General features: G+C 39.2%; 1 protein-coding gene across 1 annotated transcript; it reads left to right on the forward strand.

The window, feature by feature from the left end:
* The first annotated feature begins 3547 nt into the window (after positions 1-3547).
* On the forward strand, positions 3548-5481 carry gpr195 (G protein-coupled receptor 195). Its single transcript, XM_006635385.3, has one exon. It carries the CDS (start codon positions 3941-3943, stop codon positions 5237-5239), a length of 1299 nt encoding a protein of 432 aa, XP_006635448.2. The 5' UTR covers positions 3548-3940; the 3' UTR covers positions 5240-5481.
* Positions 5482-20579: the final 15098 nt, after the last annotated feature.

Raw genomic sequence — 20579 nt, forward strand, 5'->3', positions numbered from 1 at the left:
TTGAGGATTTTTGGTGTCTTTTTTCAATTGGCAGGAATGCCATTTGCTGAATTTTGTCCTAATTATTACTGCATTGTTAGCGTTTGCTGTTCCCTTGTGACATCCCACTTAAAAACACGGCACTTTTAGTTCATCATTAAAGAAGAATGAAGACCGTGTATCTTAAGTATGCACAGAGTCAAAGGAGAGTGTGGACTTCTGCTTAGTCCGTTGTCATGTATTCAGTTGACATCACTGTGATGCAAAACTACCAAGGGCATGATATGGTTGTGGCATTTTTTAATTTTCTTTTTTGCCTTGTGGAATTTTTCTCATGGTTTTGGATACACAATAAAAAGGTTTTTAAGGATTTCAGATTTTTGGTGATTTCCATGTATATATTTGACAGTGAATTGAAGAGAAAGGTCAGATTGAACTTTTTTGGGGGGCACATTAGCTAATTCATTTGTGTTTCAGTGTCCACTTAGAAATTGCTCTGTGTAACCTGTTAAAATTAAACAGTGCTGATTGACAGAGGGTAGGTGATAGAGAGAAAATAAGTAATATACTCCACTGATTAATATTCAAAATTACAAGCGCATCTATATTTTGAAAAATAAGGTAACTTTTTTCAATTTCCACTCCAGTGCACTTAAAAGCTGAAAACACGATATGCGTCAGACTATAGATCTTGCATCCACTCTGAATTAGACATCGGTAGCACAGGATTTAGGTACAACATAAACACACTGTCCGTTCAAAACCCTGCCAGACCTTAACGAAGGAAGGATCCATTGTCCATTGTCTTGTGTTTAGATGCACAAGAAAAGCTTTGTGAATTGGTAGGTCTGTTGAAAACTAAATATGGGCCTTTTGTTATCCACTGGTGTAACCAGGGAGAAACAGCAGATTAAACCCATTGTTTTCATTTTGATGAGCAGCAGTGATAGAAATCACCCAGGAGGTTCTAGCTAGAATCATGACACCAGCAGTTTAGACATGAGCCTAGATATTGAGACGTGCTTTGCAACGTCATGGCACTGAAAATGTTCAATTCAGCACGGTCAGTTTACATTTACCATATAAACAGAAAGTGAAATGAACAAAATAAAACGTTGGTGTTAAGCAACTAGATATTTAGAAAATGCAGGTCCTGACAAATAGCTTATAAACATGGATGCTGTTTGAAGTTTTTGATGATAGCACGAAATAAAATATCTTGTATTCCAGGGCCTCCTACGGAGTCTATTTCTTCCGATTGAAAACTTCAGTATTACTGAGCGCTTCCCCGCAGAGATGGGACCTGCAGAGACCAGATAAAGAGCTTCACTGATTGTTGAAGTAAATGTCTCAGCTTGTTGATTTGAAAAGCTCTAAACTCAGAGGAAGAATGGGAGGCTACTCTGTGATTATAATTCTAACTATCGTTAGTGTTGATTAATTGTCTTGATGCTTGAAACTCTCTAGGTGTATTTTTAGTTGACGGTTCCGGCTTGTTATGTCGATCATATTTACTGATGTACTGTATACCCGTTCTCCCTGAGCATTTTTTGTCCCTGGATAGGACACGGATATCAGCGAGCGAAACAGGAGTTAACCATGTGTAGCGGAGTCCGTTTGTGTCACTTTGAAAGAAACTCGGTTTTCACAACGGAAGCGGAAGTATCTCAGATACTGGTTTGATTTGGGGCTCTAATGAGTACAATAACTAATGCCGTTAGTAACAACCTTTTATCTTATGTAATTAGTAACGTTATTCAACTACTTACGTTTCAAGAATTTTAATTAATTGATATTGTATTCGATTGAGTAATTTCTGTCTACACCACATGTTTTCCGTTCTTTCGCTAGTATACCTAAAACCTAATTAACATAGCATTGGGGCTGATGACGGACTGCTATACAGGACGAAAAGGGCAGTCAAGTAAACGAACTTGAGTAAAAAAACGTTAGTGTGTCGATACGACTGGCTGTCGAAATATTTGTCTTTGCTTTCTTAGCTTAACCCACTGAAGCTAAGCAGATGTGAGCCTGGTCAGTACCTGGATGGGAGACCTCCTGGGAAAAACTAAGGTTGCTGCTGGAAGAGGTGTCAGTGAGGACATCAGGGGGCGCTCACCCTGCGGTCTATGTGGGTCCTAATGTCCCAGTATAGTGACGGGGATACTATACTGTAAACAGGCGCCGTCCTTCGGATGAGACGTAAAACCGAGGTCCTGACTCTCTGCGGTCATTAAAAATCCCAGGGTGTTTCTCGAAAAGAGTAGGGGTGTACCCTGGCGTCCTGGCCAAATTTCCCATCGGCCTTTATCAATCATGGCCTCCTAACAAATTTCCCATCGGCCTTTATCAATCATGACCTCCTAACAACCCCCCTCTACAAATTGGCTTAATTACTCTGCTCTCCTCCCCACTGATCGCTAATGTGTGGTGAGCGTTCTGGCGCACTATAGCTGCCGTCGCATCATCCAGGTGGGGCTGCACATTGGTGGAGGGGAGTTCCCATTGCCTGTAAAGCGCTTTGAGTGGAGTGTCCAGAAAAGCGCTATATAAATGTAAGCTATTATTATTATTATTAGCTGCTAGAGGTGTTACGCTATAAAGCAAATAGGAGCGTACAAGGGAGCTGTCCAGGGGCTGTGGTGCTGAAGTACACGGCTCGCAAGCACTGGTGAAAACAACCCACAGCACTTCAGCGAGCTCAAAAGAAAAAAAATGTATATTATGAGATTTCAACTACGAAAAGAAATGTGTGTAAAATGCTTCTTCGTTCACTCATTTTCTGTACCAGTTTTTTTTGTATCGTAGCATAAATAGGACTCAGCTTTATGTCTATTTTGATTAAGAAAAAGTGTTTACCATCGCTTGGTTGACATTTTGTCTAATTCCTTTGTCTTTATTACCTTGCATTGCACCTTGGTTCAGTAAGATCGGCGGACATCAAGTCTGAAAGAGAACCCCGAGCCTCTCTATTCGACATCACCGTTCCGTCTGTTGAACATTCACATTTAACATGTGCTCTTGTGCTTTTGCAACTCACATGGACATCAATCAAGTAAATGTTTACCACTTCCTACGCGTTAGTGTCCATATTTGCGAAGGCATTTTACTGTAAAACTATGTGGTGAGAAACTTAAGGTTAGAATAGTTGAGAATGCAAAATTTGATCCCAAACGCTAAAACAAATGAGCACCTTAGAAAAGGCAGAAAAAAACATTTTTCAAAGACGTATTTGAGCGCATAACAATGTAAATGACTTCGGATGAGCTTAGGTTTTATATAACAATTTAGATGTAATTATAAAACGATTTGGGCAAATTACACTCAATGAATCGGCTCAAGACAAAATGTACAATTTTACAACGTTTCAACTTTACAATAAAAAACACTGAAATATATAAGAAGATAGCGAGTTAATGTGAACTTTATTGGGTTGTCTTTGAACTTGTACTTCTTTACCAGCCCCTTCATTCCGGCTCTCGGTTGCCATCTGTCGGTAAGGAATTGTATTTTTAGGTTTAAAATGAGCGGTCCGAGTCGTCTTGCTTTAAAGCAGTCCAGAGGGGAACAGAACAACACCTGTCCACCCCTGATTACGTCTGAGATGGTTTAGCGGTTTCACACTACAAAGAGAGGTTGCTTGGACTTAATGGCAACACCACTGGAGTTCTTCCATTGTGAGGAGGATTTACAACAATTAATAGCAATTCGTGATTTTGAACCATTTTGAAAGACGACTGACTGTAAATTATACCGTCCTGGATTTATTTTCTAATAGGTTTTCGCTATGTCGGTCGAAAAAAATACTGATGTATTACCTGCCGAAGAGATTTTTCTTTATATAGCTCGTGTTCGTCAAATAAAAAAAACCTGATATCGTTCGAGTAAAAAAGTCCAATGAACAGTTATCGATGCTTTCGGGATCCGACGTCGGCTTTCCTAGAGGAATAAGACAAACGTTATGAATTTCACAGAGTTTTACTTAAAATTCGGACACTTGTTTCCGAAGAACTTTTCCTTTCTGGGGCACACCATCAAGAACCTGAGTGCTCGCGAAGCGCTTCCTTTCGCGGATAACGTGCTTTTCACGGGGCACGAACCAGGTACCATAGTGCTGGTGGTGATGTACACCCTGTCGTTCGTCATCGGGCTCGTTGGCAACATCATGGCACTCAGGGTGCTCACACGGAAGAGAAGGAACAGGCTCTCCGGCGTTTCGGCCACCAGAAGTCTTCTGATCAACCTGGCCGTGTGCGACATGATGGTGGTGTGTATCTGCATGCCGGTGAACTTGGGACACCAGGTATATAACGCCTGGGTGTTTGGTGACTTTTTGTGCCGGACTGTCCCCTTCGTTCAAGCCGTATCAGTGGCGGCCAGCGTTCTAAGCCTGGCCGTGATCAGCCTGAATCGCTACTACAGCGTCCACAACCCCCTGAACGCCAGGTCGTTCTTCACCTGCAGGAAGATCTTTTGGATGATTTGCGTTGTGTGGGCTCTGTCCTCGGGGCTGTGCATGCCGTTGATCTTCATGAACAAGAGCAAGGACTTGGTCCTCCTGGACGGCAAGCAGGCTATCACCGTGTGCATGGAGAGCTGGCCACACGTCAAGCTGAGGCAGGCTTATAACTTTCTGCTTTTCTGCGCCTTGTACGGCTTCCCCGTCCTTTTCAACCTGATCATTTGCTTTCTCACTGGGCGCAAGCTCTGGAGCACGGACGACAAATTCAAAGAGTGCAATAAGTGTAACGTGGCTCAGTCGGTGTCCCGGCTGAAAGTGCGCAAGAAAATAGCTAAGATGGTGGTGGCTCTGGTACTGCTCTTCACACTGTCCTGGCTGCCTCTTTACGTAGTGGACATCTGGATCGACTTCAACATGCCGAACGGACTGGGGGGCGAAGAGTACCTTGACCATGTTGAGCATGAATGGATCCTACAAGGGAGACCCTTCGCGCAGTGGTTGGGCCTGACGAACTCGGCTTTAAACCCTTTGTGTTACTGCTTTGTGGGCAACCTGTACCGATCGGCGCAGAAGTTTCGAAAAAGCTACCGAGAGAAGTTTTCCTCGGTATTCAGTCTGCCCCTGGCTCAGACGTCGACGAGCAGCTCAGTTCCAAAGCTGGTGTCTTACAGCCGATCTTCGTCCGAAAACTGTGGCGCGGAGATGTGTGCGTGGAGAGGCTACGCAGATCTGGGCGACAACCTGACTAAAAGCAAAAGTCTGTCGTCCGTAACAGTGTGTGAAACGGTGTTTGACTGAAAAAAAAAAAATCAAAGGCGCACGGTGCCCTTTTTATGTATGTGTGTGACCGTGAAGATGAAAATAAAAGAATCAGCAAGCCTGTAACTATACAAAGTTTTCATTTGGCGCAAGGTTTCTTCTTCAAATTTGCTTTATTTTAAAAATGTACGTTACTTATGTAATGAAAATGACGGAGTTCGAAAGACAATGGTTTGAGGGGAAAATAGAACGGGAGAAAAATAATAAACACCAAAACAGTATTGCATAGTATCGAGATGAGGAGTGATTTCTTATTAGGGAATGATTTTCTCTTGAATGCAAGAATTTCCAACCCTTTAAGAGTGAGAAAGAAGTGTCATCTGAAAAGAAATGTTAGAATTCGGAGGCGCTCATACGGTTGTTCCTTTATCTAAAATGAAAAATAAAATGTACGAATCAAAAACGTACGAAAACAGTATATACTGTATTGATCAACAAACAGCAAAAAGTGTCAGGTTTTGTCTAAGTTTCTTCCCAAGCAGGAGAATGGTGGTATGCGAGTCAGATCGCTCTTGCAGCTTTGTGAGAAATGGAGAAAATGAAGGATGTTTTGTGGATCAGCTGTGATAAGGAGAACAGCACATTCTGAATCGCCTCTGTTGAGCAATGCGATTCTCAAGGAGCCGGTTCTGTGACGTCATAGGAAGGGTGCCGTACAAAGGTAAGAGTGTTGTGTCACACTTTTTAAAACAGAGGCTGAAAGATTTATTCATTAGTGTTATGTATGACCAGAGTACTATTGTTCGACTACCAGTACTTTTACTGTGCGGAAAAAAGTGAATTTGTTCTCCGACTTGTATTTATGTGACGTGACTTTAAAATGCACTTGTTGTGTAAATGAAAATAAAAAGTCTTGAAAGTTATGTTTGCCACTGAATAAGATGGAGGCGAATTGTTCCACAAAATGGGTTTTCATCCTAATAAAGACAAACGTAGTTTTGTTGTCCGAACAGTTTCTTAAATCCGCCCTGGTCGATATCATATTGCATTTTTTGTAAGCCACAGAATAAAGGAAATACGTCTGCAATTGAAAACGAGGCACGAAAACAGAAATCGACAGCTTTCAGTAAAAAAAATAAAAGTGTTATAGAACCTTACCTTACCTAGGTCTGCTGGTTTGTATTATTATTTTAGGAAAAGGTTTCTTAACTCGGCGATTATGCATTAAAAGAATGTTCTCTACAAACATTGTTAATGATTAACAAGCGTTTTGTATAACAGCATAGTTTGTGTCAAACATTATTGTGTTGAAAATAAGCGAGTTCGATTTTCCTTTGTAGTTTAATTTTATCCGTGTTATTTCTCAGTTTCTGGGAAGCTCCGCGAAACGTCTGAAGGCGTGCCTTTGATAAATACGTCTCTTATTTAGTACATTTAAGGTAGGCAAAGAGACTTATGCACACGGGTATTACTAAAACCAGCTCTCTAAATGTTGTTAATAGAAATCTCTTGTGAGACCGCTACGTAACACCAGTTACTCTTAAGCCTTTCTTCTTTCATTCCAGAACTAGACACAATAAACATCAGCAAGACAAGGACAGGGAGGGTAAAATTGAGGTATGGTATCTTTGAGGAGAAACATCTGTTAAAAAGGGACAATACTGCGTCAGAGCATTGAGTTTTAACAGGTCCAGAATCTACTCAGGTTCAGGTATAGTGTTTTGGAATGCACCTGTATGTTTTGTGGTATTTATCATATATTGCTTAAATTACTGTTTGTAGGGTTTGCATGATTTCATCTGTAACTTCATTAATCTAGGTATTGACTCCATCGTTCTTTGAAATAATTTACAGCAAAAAGGCTTTTGAGATGAAATTCAATGGAGGAGATGATACCTAGTCCAGTTCTTTTGCAAGGGCTTTGCAATTCTGGTTCTTCTCTCCAGCCTTGTATGCTGGCCTTGATTTTCATGACAGGGCTGTGGCTGGCCTGGCCAGCAGGGCAAAGAACCTGGTGATACGACACAGCAAGAGAGAAAAATACCCACAAGACAGTGGAGGACAGCAAGGAATTCCTGGAGTGTTTTTAATGCCTTTTAGACCTAGACAATAAAATCCAACGAGCATAATACAAAATATTTAAAAATGCAAGCTTGCTTAAAATCAGGAAATAAAGGGGCTAATTAAACAACCTGAAAATCACACAGTCATTTTTTGCACTAGAAAGATGAGGTTTTCTTTCTTCTCTTTTCAGCATGGAATAAACCTATTACTTGTTCCTTTGCAGCCTACACATACAGACAGAGCTACCCACCTGAATTTATATTAAATGTATGCATTTGTTAATAGTCTTGGAATTCTGTCTGAAGAGAGTTGTTACCTGAAAAGGACAAGTGTAACAGGGTAGATGTGATCTTTCTTTGATAAGCAAGCCTGTAGGTGAAGGGGGAACTGTCAATTTCTACACACTGGCAAGTATCTGAAAGGAGTATGGACTTGACAACAGGGACTAGATGATGGACTTGACAATGTGGTGGCACAGTTCTTAGAGATAGGGGAAATACTGGCTTCCAGGTTGGCATTCCAAAAGAATAACAAGATTCCAAGAGTGAGTGTTTTTAGGACGGACTGTAGCAGTGAAAGTTCAAGGGATAGTCTTGAGTTGTATTGAATGTACAAGTACAGATATGGTATCAATTGAGCAGAATAATAATTTAGATACCATTTAATTCTTAAAAAAATGCTTTTAGTAATTTGCTTTCCATAAGCATAACGCCATGTAGATTCATATAACTGCTGAAATGCTTTTACAGTTGTAACCTTGGAAACAGTGCAGAAAGAATCTGTATCTGAGCTGGGATGGTTTTGGAGATACAGTATCTGCTGTCTGGAGTATTTTGTCTCATTGATCAATGTCCTCATATTGGGGAACAAAACCTAATTGTTTCAATACTGGCCATTGCTGCTTTTTTCCCCAAGATCTGAAAATACTACTGTTTACACTATTGCCCATGGAAAAGATTTCCCTGGAGGGTCAGTAGGAATTGGAGCAGATGGAAGTTGTTCCACAAACACTTACAGTAAAATAATGTCCTTAATAAAATTTGCACTAACTGCAGTTTCTAGTTTCCTGTCCTGCGCCCTAATCTTAAAGGACAGGTTCTGGTTTGCCTCTACTAGTACCAAGAAGAAGCTGCTCTCTGATACTGGACAATCAGAATATTATTTAGATACAGAATTTGTGTGTTTGCATCACATTATTATCAGATCATGGTGGTTAGAATTGGTGCCTCGCAGCATTGTGTCCCTCAATTCTGGGTGTTCTGGTCTTCGCCCACAGTCCAAAGACAGGTTGGTACACTACCTGCCACCCAGTGCTTGCTGAAATATGCTCCAGTTCCCCAATGACACAGAACTGGAAGAAACATTCAGAAACAGGTATAAAGGAGACGAGGTGGCAGTCACCCAGACTGTCAGTGCCACCCTAAGTGCTGAAGGATCCTTTTACATCTTTAAGATCAGGTTAAAGTTGACAATGTGCAGTGATTGTAATTCCAATTTTCACAAAGCCAGGAAAGCAAGCCCAAGGTGGAAGCCATTGTCAAATGAAAGGAATGCACGATCTCTCGTGATGAATGTTTGTTGATCTTGTTTGAGCTTTCTCGGGGGTATCTTGGAAGATGCAGACGTCTCGCCAGGCGCGTTGAACGCTTTCTGTTCTGCTTTTGATAAAGAAGGTTTGCGTAATGTAATCATTTTGAGCAGAAAGCTGAGTCAGTATGCGGAGGCTGTAAACGAACTGGGTAAGGTTTATTCCAAGATGAAAGGAAAAGAGACACAACGTCTTGGCTGTAGAGCCTTCTTCAGTTCCTCCACACCCCAGAGGTCAATTTTTCATGTAACCATTCATTTTTGCACTTGGACCTCAGCACCACATTGTTAAAATACTGCAACAGCTCCTCTATGGGATGCTGCCTTTGCTGTCTGGGTGAGAATAGTGGTTTGAGCAAATGGGTCAAAACCCATGTGCACATTTTTGTTGTAGACAAGAGCTTGTACAGATACCTTGAACAGGTTGTTTACTTCTGTAAAAAAAATATTCACTTACAGATTTCACAAACACTCTGGCAGTGCATTATCATTGTGAATGTGATCCCTGTTTTATTACTCCACAGTGTTTGTGACCATGGTTTTTTGGATTGACCAGCTCATTTTTGAGCTATTGAGAAACATAATTACAGATATAAATAACTGAAAGGTGAAATAATTAATTAGCAGCTAATTATTGAGATAATTAATTAGCTGTCTTTTTTGCTCAAACACATCTCCAGGCATTAGACTACTTCTTTTATAGTCACCTGTCCTCTTTACTCTCATCTTATTGTAAATCGGGGGCCTCTAGTCTGGTCTTGGGGTGCCGCAGTACAGTACATTTTATAGGTCTCCATAAATCACCTGCTTTTAAAGATTAGGAACACATGTAAGTTATTTAACCAGACAAGGTGCCGCATTAAGGGAACTCCTTGATGGCTGGCAATTTATGTTTCAAATTATTTCTAAAGTGCTTAAATTAACAAATGACCTGCAATTAATCACAATTAAATTCTTACAATAGGTAGAAATTTCTAATTTGGTTGTGACCTATATATTAAAAGCTGCCAGACAGGGGCCAGGCTCAGGGATAGAGGTGAGCCATTTACAGTAGGTTCACTTATTGAATCACTATTACCGATCTGGGGTCTTACAATCAGTACCTACAGTATATAAGAATAATGTATAATAATGTAAGAAGTAGAATGGTACATGTACAGTACCTTTACATTTGTCTCCACCTTACTTTTTTGATGCCATCTTCTATAAAGTGTTCCAAGTGCAAGGTCCTGAAAGATCCTATTGCTCCAAACAAGAAGACACCATGTAATGTATAATCACAGCACTATGCAACAATTGCACTCTGATATGGGGGCACTCCTGTCATGAGCACAGGTGTGTCCTTAATCCATACATTGATAAGGAATTTAGCTTCCAGAGAGGTCAAGCAATTGGTAGCTACATGGAATCTCACCTTCTATAAACCTCCTCAATCGATAAATCAATCTGTTCAAGAAAAAACCTACAATGGGAAGTCAGCGTTCCAGTTCGAGGAGAACAACAGCACTGATATGAAATCTACCAAGACAGAATAATACTGGCTGTAGTAAGCTTTGAAAATGCTTTGTCTTAAGAATTCACATTGTCACTTATGACAAATGACCTTCCACATAGTTGTGGTTTCATTTTGTGTCTTCTTACCTAATGAAGTTTTAAATATAAAGAACACACCCACAATGTTTCACTAATTAATTCATTAGTGACTCAATGTTTATCCAATGTTGTAATTTTTAAATGAATTAGACTCGCAGCACTGGGGCTGTGTGTTTAGTTCCTGACCTGGGGTGTTATCTGCATGGAGTTTGTATGTTCTTCCTGTGTTTGCGTGGGTTTCCTCTTGGTGCTCTGGTTTCCTCCCACAGTCTAAAGACTTGCTGGTAGGATGTTTAGCTTCTGGGAAAATTGTCTCTGGTGTGTGTGTGTTTGTGTCTGTATCTGCCCTGTGATGTCCAGGATCTTTCATGCCATCGTCCGTTGCTTGCTACCTTTTGTCTCTGGCTAATTAAGATGATCTATAGCATGTCTGCCTCTGGAATTCTTCTCAGTTTTCGTAGAGAATCCTTCAGTTACAGAATGGCTCCCACATTTGGAAAATATCTGAATTTAACTTTTAATTTGATAGATTTCTCCCATTACACACAAAAAGATAGGGTAGCTGCAAAGATCTCTATTGGACAAACTGCAATAAAACTCTTTAATTGCAGTAATTGCTTAAAAAACATACACATTTTAACCTCAATAGTTTGAAGGTTCAAATGAATAGCAATATATTTCTTGGGTATAAGCTGTAATATTCTTTTCAAACTAGTCCGATAGGACCATTAACCTTTGCAGGTTTTGGAAATGAACAAAAGTGCAAATTGAAGTCTTGTGGCAGAGGTATGAGAGGTATTTAACTCTTTTCAACTTTTATAGGACAAGTCAGAAAAAAAGAGGAAGGAGTCATACATTTTGCTCATGCAAATCCCAATTAAGAAACCTGATAAATAGGAATATTACATGTTATTTGCACGAAGACTGGAAGAATATGTCACTGTCAGCCCAAGCCTGCAGGAATAAATTACACCACATTGTGAAAAAATGACTGATAACATTTATTCTGATTGGAGTGTTCAGCCTTCACTCTTAAACAACACTTCAATTGTTGTGTCTTTGAAACTGGTCTCACAATGACCTGTTACCTCACTCACATTAACTCGGAATGAAAATCCTCATTAAGGCCAATTTCAGGGTTTGGTCTGACAGTGAATTGTAGCTTTTGCTTTAATAGCCCTATTACTCTTCATACTTACAAGGGGTAACTATCACTTACAAAATGCCATGAAATAAGCACATTTTGAACATTATGAGATCAGATGTTTTCTAGTTGAACTGCTCAGCATGCAGATGTCTTGTCAGGAGGTGCAGTGTTGATCACTGGAGCACTTCGGAAACTGGCCTTTTCATTAAAGTCACTAGAAATTTCAGTTCTTTCATTCCAGCTGAACCAATTTAGTCACTTAGAGGAAATCTATTTTCCTCTATAGTTGTGGGTTTCCAATTGACACACTCTTTAAAATTGACAGCAACATATAATGATGTAGGAAAGGTTACATCTCGTCCACCTTCTTCATTTGGTGTTAGTAATAGGTGAACATTGAAGAAAGCCAGGATATTGATGTATACTTCCACAATCCCTTCATGAAATGATGTACCTGTTGTTGTCAATCTTGAATGGGCTTCTCCTTTTACAACATTTCTTTAAGCCTGAGAATATACCAGGTTACTCTTTTTTGGACCAGCTCCAGGACAACAGGATATTTTCTGTAAGATGGTGACTAAAAACCGCATACTGCATTCTAAATCTTCTCTTACCCCAAAAATTCTAAAGCCATCCTCTTAGAGCAAAATGGCACATCTTTTAAAGAACAATGATAATCTGCTGATATTCTATGCAAACCTCTCCTTTACTATGACTACACAGAAGATGAGTCACTTTTTGAAGAATGCTCTCTGTCCACAAGACACTTCTCTTGCTGATTTCTTTATTGTTCACGAGACCCAGTCATCTAAAACTGCTTTGCATATAGTACCTGGTACACCACATGGTGAAACATAGGGGCAATTCTTCATTCAAGTGAAAAAATAGGTAAACATAGGATAAGTGATATGATTTGAATAAAAGGTCTGGATTTGTGTAATAACAATATGGTATAAGATTAAGACAAGTGGGAAAATAACTGCAGAGAAGAACGTCTCCAGTTTTCCAAGAAAAGATTATAACATACCCTCTTTGGGCATGAATTTTAAATGGAATCTCCAGCACAAAAAATGGATTATGTAAGTTTTGTATATACACATTTTTTTATGTATTTGTTATAAAACCTACAGTAAAAGTTTGTGCATTGACTAGCCAATATGCACAAAAGTGCAAGACACAAAAAACAGTCTTATTTAGTGTCTTTGCTAACCACATTGTTACTGGCTATCCTGTGTGAGGGAAAGGAAATGAGATCTTGAAGGCAGCTAGCAGACTCTAATCATTACCTTATTTACACGGTTGTATAAGAAACCCCTTGGGGCAAAGTTAGTGACACTAAGCACTGAGTACAATAGTCACCTCATTGAGCTTGTAATATCCTGGCACCTGCAAGCTACAGTAAGTGTAATATGTCAATGTAAATTGTATGAAGACAATTATTGTAATAATGAGGTTTTATGAAAAACATATTTTTCACACCCTGAGCCAACACAAACTAGGTTTGGAGGCTGCATTGAAATGAGTTATAAACAGGCCTACAATCCTTTTCTCCTTTGTTCTTTTTTAAGGATTTTATTTTGGTTTTGAAAATTTTATCAAAAACTACAAAAAATCCACAAACACAACAAAATATTATTTTTCTAACATGCAAAAATGTATTTGTTGTCAGAAAGGTAGCTCTTTTGTGAATCTCCATAGTAAATAAGCACTTTGAGCGTGTTTAAGTCTTGATTTCTCACCATTTTCAAATCAGTTGATTCCTGAATCTTCTAATCCTTCCCAGTGTCCGATTACAACCCAGTCTGCCTTATAACTGTTTGTCTGACTGAAATATAATTCTATTTAAAAAAAGAAGATTAAAATACCTAAGCTATACATTGGAGTAGATTAGAAGGTCTAATAATTCACTTCTCTTAGTCTACTGTATGTTGAGAGTATTGTACTCTGGTTTAGAAATGGTTCCAATGTTCAACCCATGTTCATCAGACCCTTGCTGTCCCAGGTGAGAAAGCCAATCAGACCCTCCTAATTATGATCTGTTGAAAAATCATCTATGAAAATAAATCAAAAGCTGAATATATAAAATGGGTCAACAGCAAGAAGGAAACCCCGTTTTTGGATGCAATAATACCTTTTGTTGCGGCGATTTAAGGTTGTTAAACCTCAGTTGTCAAAACTAAACTTTGACAACAAGATATGCTGAAGGGCAGAGCTATTTCGTTCTTCTTTTACATCAGAATGGTAAGATCATTCAATCAAAAGAAATGAGGTAAGCTTTAAAATTTGGAATCCAGAACACTTTAGCTTGAATTAAATTTACAGTACAATCCATTTAGGTCAGGATTATGCAGTCCGGTACATGGATAACATTCAAAGCTGGAGGATATTAATAAGTTCCTGGGAAAATACCATCACACAAAACCAACCAGCAACACCTAACACAAGCCTGCAATCGAATGAGATGGGGATCTACCTAGGCTTCCCCAGACCTTATTGATCACCAGACCACTGACATGTTATAAGGAGGAATGAAATGAGGGACATTTTCCACCTTATGTGGGTCAAGTAAATTAATTAGGGCTGTGCCATAAAACAAATGCATAATCAATTGATAATCAAGTGCTTAGGGGACTGTTGCCTTTACAATTTGAGAGAATGGAGAAGGAGGGGGGATTTGAGGGTTTTCCTGACAACTTATGATAAAAATCCATCGGCTGGTGTAGAATGCAAGAATTCAGAGAAGGTTTAAATTAATTCTGAGATTTAATTGTGTGCGTGTTTTTTATTTTTTAAAAGAACCAATACAAACCTCTTTTAAACATACCACAGTATTGCTTCAACACATCTTATGTGAGAATTTATAAATAAATAAATGGAGGTACATTTGAAGGAGAAAATGGTATTCTAGAAACTTTGTACATGCATAGTACAGTATGCTACACTGCCAACTTGTCCAGCACCCCCAGGAGATATTGGCAAATAATCAGAATAATTGGAATAATCGCCTGGTATAATCCTTTGATTCTTTAGGAATAGGTTTCTCTTTCGTACTCTTCAATCTGATCTTTCCAGACAGAGGCATCGATTACAGACAGTTTCTTCTGTAAAACTTAACCAGACTGCACAATCAGATTCTTTGACATTGGTCGTTTGTTACCTTCCCAAAGTCATGACCAGAAGCAATACTCCAATAATAGTACCAAATGCCCAGCATTTTTATTATTAGGCTCTGACCTTCTTCATCGTCTCTACTTATACTGCTCCCACTGTAAACTAAATCAGATAAACAGGATAATAGCTACCAATCCTTTGCCAGTGGAAGATATAGCCTATTGACTGCTGCTGAAACTAGAATTTAATTTAAGAAACATTACCTGCTATTTTACTTTCACTCTGTTAATGTCAGAACATTATGATATTATTTAGACTCCAGATCTGCAGCTAGAATCCCCCTTGACACAAAAATAAAGAACACCTACCTGATAAAGGACCTGCAGTCATCTAATCTGACCTTGTGTGCACTGAATTAATTTAGTGGGTGATAAGAAATTAATCTCACAATCCCTGTATACAAGCAAAGGGGGAGAAGTTTCCCTGAAAGATAAGCCGCGGGGAGCAGGAAGCGGAATGAAACGGAAGCAATTGCGTCACGTCGAAAATTAAGAGCATTTGGATTGGGCTTGCACTGTCCCCTTTCGGTTCTGAATCTTTTGCCTTGGAGCACAATGCTACAAACTGCAAAAAAAAGAAATATTCCCGTTTCCTCATACTGTGTTATTTTTTATATTTGCTGGACTGTATCGTAAAAATCACCCCCCCACAAAATGCCTACAGTGAAAGCACCATTACATTAATTTAATGCTGCACTTCAAAAAGGTTTATAAACCAGACAAAAGGTCATGAATACAGACGTGCTTACAATCCACAATGGAGCTGGAAAGGGCAGTGAGAGCTTTAGCTGATTAAGGCAAATTCACACACAAAGATTCCATTAACCCAGCTGGTCCAGCCTTGCAGATTCAGAACTGCTCAGGTGTCATACCTCAATCTCAGCCCTGGCAGGAGACGCATCGAAAAGATGGCAAAGTGCTCCAAAAGATCAAATTTGCTCAAAGCTGCCATATGTCACCACATTTTGCATTTGAAAGGCTTGGGTGCAGCTTGTTTTTCTGCCAGGCTGAAACAAGCTCACTAACGCCACATTTGTTTCACAGCGCAAAAGCAAGAGAAGTTCTATTGCTCCAAGGAGCCCAGAAGCTTCATTCTCATTCTCTTTCTTTTAGACATGAAGGACATCATGAGAAGGGACTGTACAATGGTACAATAACAACCTGACACTCATCGGCCACATAAATATTTCCCACACATAAATATTTTTATTTTAGTTGATTTTTTATAATGGAGTTACTGCTGTATAATAAAGCCCACTTCACTCTCCTGGTATCAGAAAGCCTGAACAGTCCATCCTCATAACCCACATTAATGTTCTGTTTTATCCAGTCCACTGGTGTGTATTTGTCAAGAATCACAAGTTTGGAAAGAGGGTACAGCATTTGTTATATTAAGTGAATTGAAATCACCATTGTTTTTTTTTTCTTTCTGCTTCAAAAAAAGATGCTAATCACCCATTTCAGTGTAAACCCTTGAAACCTGAACTGTAACTGTGGCAGTTTTGTGTGTTTTGTGGATGCTGAGGTGATTCATTCAGTCATTTTTTCCATCCTGATCTAAAGTCTGAGCCCTGTGTTAGTCAGCTTGGCATCTTAGAGAGAGAAGATCATTACAAGGGAAAGAACATTGACAGTCAATTTTTTTTCCTTCCGACAATAATAACATGTGTCCATTTTCCTTCAGATAGGCTTCACTGGGGTGTGACAATTACAGAGCATGGGATAGATTTATGTGGTAAGGGAGATAAAAACCTTGACCTGATTGATTCAAGACTATTAAAATGTGGCTAGCCTGTTCCATTAGCAGAGCTCATTTGAGAATCAACTCTGAACTGCAAATTGACACTCTTACAGAAAAAAACAATTAAGTTGATTTTTTTGCGCCGCATTTCATTAAACTCTTTGTCCCTGTTAAGGCAGGAGTGGGGACTGCTGGGATTCGAGACACATCCTCTTAGAAGCTAATTATTTAATAGACTTGTCAGTAAAATTGAAGTGCCTTGCATTTCCAAATGGAAGTTCAGTGAGCTTTCTTTATGGACATTGAAGAATATTACTGAGTATGTAGTGAGCAAAGCGACAGAAATGCTAGAGTGCATATTGGACTGTTTTATTGATTGTGAAGACTGACTCTTAGTCTGTCATTATCTGGTCATAGAAAGGCATCAAAAGGCAGCAGTGGCTTCTTTTCATTATTTCAGTCAACATCATGCACATACACTAGATTCTCAGACATAGCCATTAGTTACTTCACAGAATGAATGTGCGGAAATCTCCACATTGCCTGACAGGAGAGTTAACGCTGACTGGAGGAGCAATGCATCTGTCCACTGACTTCATTGCAAGCCTGCAAGGCCCCTGGCAAGTCAAAGGAATCTCTGATGGGTGGAAAGCCGAGAGAATCTTGGCTGTCTAATCCCCACTCTGCCCAGCTGCACTCCAAATCAACCCACTGGTCACCACTGTCTGGGGGATTCCTGTCCCAGGGAAAGCATTTCTATAAACATTTCTATAAGTTCATACCCAGAGCATGTATTTACTGTTGTATTTTAGTTCAAGCCAAAGGTCTTCTTAAAGAACCTTAAAGCATCAGGGCTTGTTTAGTTATTTCCATGAGAATGTATTTTGCTTTCAAAAATAATTTAAGCTTTTCAGGACTTCAGCTGCACTGGCTTATGATGCTGTACTTGTTTGAGTGACCAGCTGGGCAAGAGCAAAACCACAAATTTCTCACCCTGTCCTAAAGAGGCAGGAAGAGAACGCTTGAGTCTGTTTTGCAATTTCATGCTGGAGTTCCTCAGAGGTTTCTTCCATAATTAAATTCCACTCCTGTTTAAAACAGTCACATTGACAGAGATTATTCAATGAATATTGAAAATTTGACTGGAAAGGTCGATAAGAGTCAGTCTTTGAACCAGCTTCTGGAGAGCGGCATCACAGTTTCGAATATGCTTTGAACCCCCATGAACCTTTGAACCTCAGTGAAAAGAATCAATTGAAAGCTAGAAAAGACGTTTTTCATTGAATATTTATTGGACTAGGTTACATACTTAATATGGTTAGTAACTGTATTCAGAGTAGACTAGCCAGAAGAGATGAGGAAGAACTTTCTATTAATCGGAAATATTTGTTCAGTGAAATCTGATCTACAAACCTGTGTAATACCAACACTCTCCGTCCAGTTTTCCCACAAGTTTATCCTTCTTGCTATAAAAATCACCTTTCTGCAAAAGCTTCGCTATCAGGCTCTGCACATGTGAAGCACAATTTACTGTGTGCACTAAATTTACAAAGGTGTAAAAGGCTCTTCCAAACACAATACAATAGAGAGAGGTCAGGTTACAGCACTTTAAGTTTAATGTTCTCGGCATTACTGAAGATACAAAAAACTGCAGCATACAGTATATTCAACTGTGTTACCAAGACCACTAAATCATGGCATCATGCAACCCTGAACTAATTTGCATAATGTGCATTTTATGCTTATTCTCCGCATTTTGGATTACTATAACCAGCCACTTAATACCAATTAAACTGGCAGTCCAGGAACATTTTCTTTAGCTTCTCTGTTGTCCATAGCATGGTTGATGTTTTCCCTGGAATAATACATAAGTTTCAAAACTATAAAATGATTCATATTGTAGTGTCAAACAAATGACAAAGTTCAGGTGTCTGTGAAGCAGAAGTCTCATTATTCATACTGTGTGCATATGGAAGTCCGGCTTGTGACCACCAGACTTAAAAAATAAGTAGCTAAAGATGGTCCTTTATACCTTTAAACACAAAGAGTTACTATGACACATTCTAAGCAAATGATAAGACAGCAACACCTGCCAATTAATTATATCTAAGTTGCAGACTAGTTAACAATTCGTTTCATGTTCTGGGCGTATAGCCAGCTTACCAAATACATGCCCCTTATCTTATTGACCAAGGACAGGCAGCATCTTTGCATATATTTGAGCCTTCTTCAAGCCACTAGACAGCAAGGTTTGCAAAAACATGCAAAAAAAAGAAAATGATATTATTATCTCACTTCCCGGGCATCTCTCTTATCTTCTTCCATATAATTCACATATAATAAATTCATAATCACTATGTTAATATAGTCATGTATATTCATATAATTAAATATAATTAATATAATTAAAATACAATTAAAATTATATTAATACAAGAGCAAGGCATTTTAGGACTGCCTTTTTTGCTTCTCCCATGACATAAAATGGCTTTTGCGTTGCTCTTGTGTGGGACTTTTAAAGAAACACACTGCGATCTGCAGGGCATGCAGACCACAACTCACCAGCCACAGGAAGAGAAACGATTGTTAGGGTTTAGCTTCTTTTTCAGATTGTGGGGAGAGACTATTCCCATCCTGAGCCACCTCCACAGGCTTATTTCTAGTATAGTGGTACAATTTTCCAGTGGGAGCTACTGAGACTTTAAAATCTCACATGCTGGAAGAACTGTTTTGAAAACTGGGATTGGAACACCGAATTAAAAAAGCCAACAAAAGATCAACTCGATCTTCTTAGTGTCCCTTGTCCCTTTATAGGTGTGAAAAACATTGATATCAGTTCAGGCTTTTTGTTGAGGACTGAGAAACAACTGACAGCTCAGTCTGATCTGTAGGTGGGTGTAACTGAGACTTTTTGCTTTCTTTTCCATACCAGCCTAAACTACTGTTGCCAAACTCTTCATACGATCTGACCCTTTTTTTTTTGAGAGGTGGAATGTCCTCCTTGATTTCTCTTTAATGCACATTTATTTTAATTTACACTTCTCAGAAATAATTCTGATAAATAGTCCATATTATCGCCAATTAATAATGATTCAATGTTTGGAACAAACCAATTGTGAAAACAATGCATCCCAACAAAAGTACATCAAAATACAGAAATACAACAGGATACCTTCTGAGACGAGAGAAAGTCCCACAGGAACAGTGCTGAAGACTCTTTCTGTTTTCTGTTATTCTTAATAAAAACTCTGCTAGGAAAGATCATTGTATTTTTTCTCTAATTCAACGTGACTTGAAAGTGACATTACTGTGAAGTGCTTATGTATGGTTTAATACAGTTAGGAAACGTGTTACATAAGTGTATCGTTCACTCATTAAACCTGTCCTTGACATAACAAGGGATGTGTAAATCCAGCACCCATTTTGAGTGCACCGCTGACCATGCATGTATGGTTTCCAGTAAGTTTTCCCTGCTTGTAGTCTAAATATAAAACAGCACAGTATTACATTCCCCATACAGCATTGTATGAAATATCCTAGCTTTGCTTGGGGTGCGGGGATCGGGTGTGATTAATCTCAGAGTGACATTCTGCACAGAGTGAGGAGACAGGGTGGCAGCAGTTTATTTCTTCATTTGTCTTTAAGCTTATTCTCTTCAGAATGAAGGCACGATTTACTGCTCATTGGTCCAACCTGCCTCCGTGCAAAATGACCTTCATGGTGTCCACAACCAAACACTCCAGAGAGTCTGACACCGATGAGTGCTTGTGTGGTCCTGTCTTGACAAGGGACAAAAAGAAAAGGAGAGTGGGCTAAATCTAGGAATCAGTCTTGTGTTATGAAGTGCGAAGCACAATAAAAGGGTACTTTTGGAAGGTTCTGTCATTGCACACCTCATATAAATCAATTTCTCCGAATTTGTACCTGAAATAGAAAAAAGATGATATGACTGAACAGTGAATGCCAAGGCAAGTCACAGGAGGAAAAGAATGAGCCTTTCAAATTGGAGAAGTAAATGTGACAACATGCAATGGACAAATACAATCATGAAAGTGCAGTATCTTGACAATTGGCAAA

This window comes from Lepisosteus oculatus, chromosome 9 (genome assembly GCF_040954835.1).
Source record: "Lepisosteus oculatus isolate fLepOcu1 chromosome 9, fLepOcu1.hap2, whole genome shotgun sequence".
Classification (NCBI taxonomy): Eukaryota; Metazoa; Chordata; class Actinopteri; order Semionotiformes; family Lepisosteidae; genus Lepisosteus; species Lepisosteus oculatus.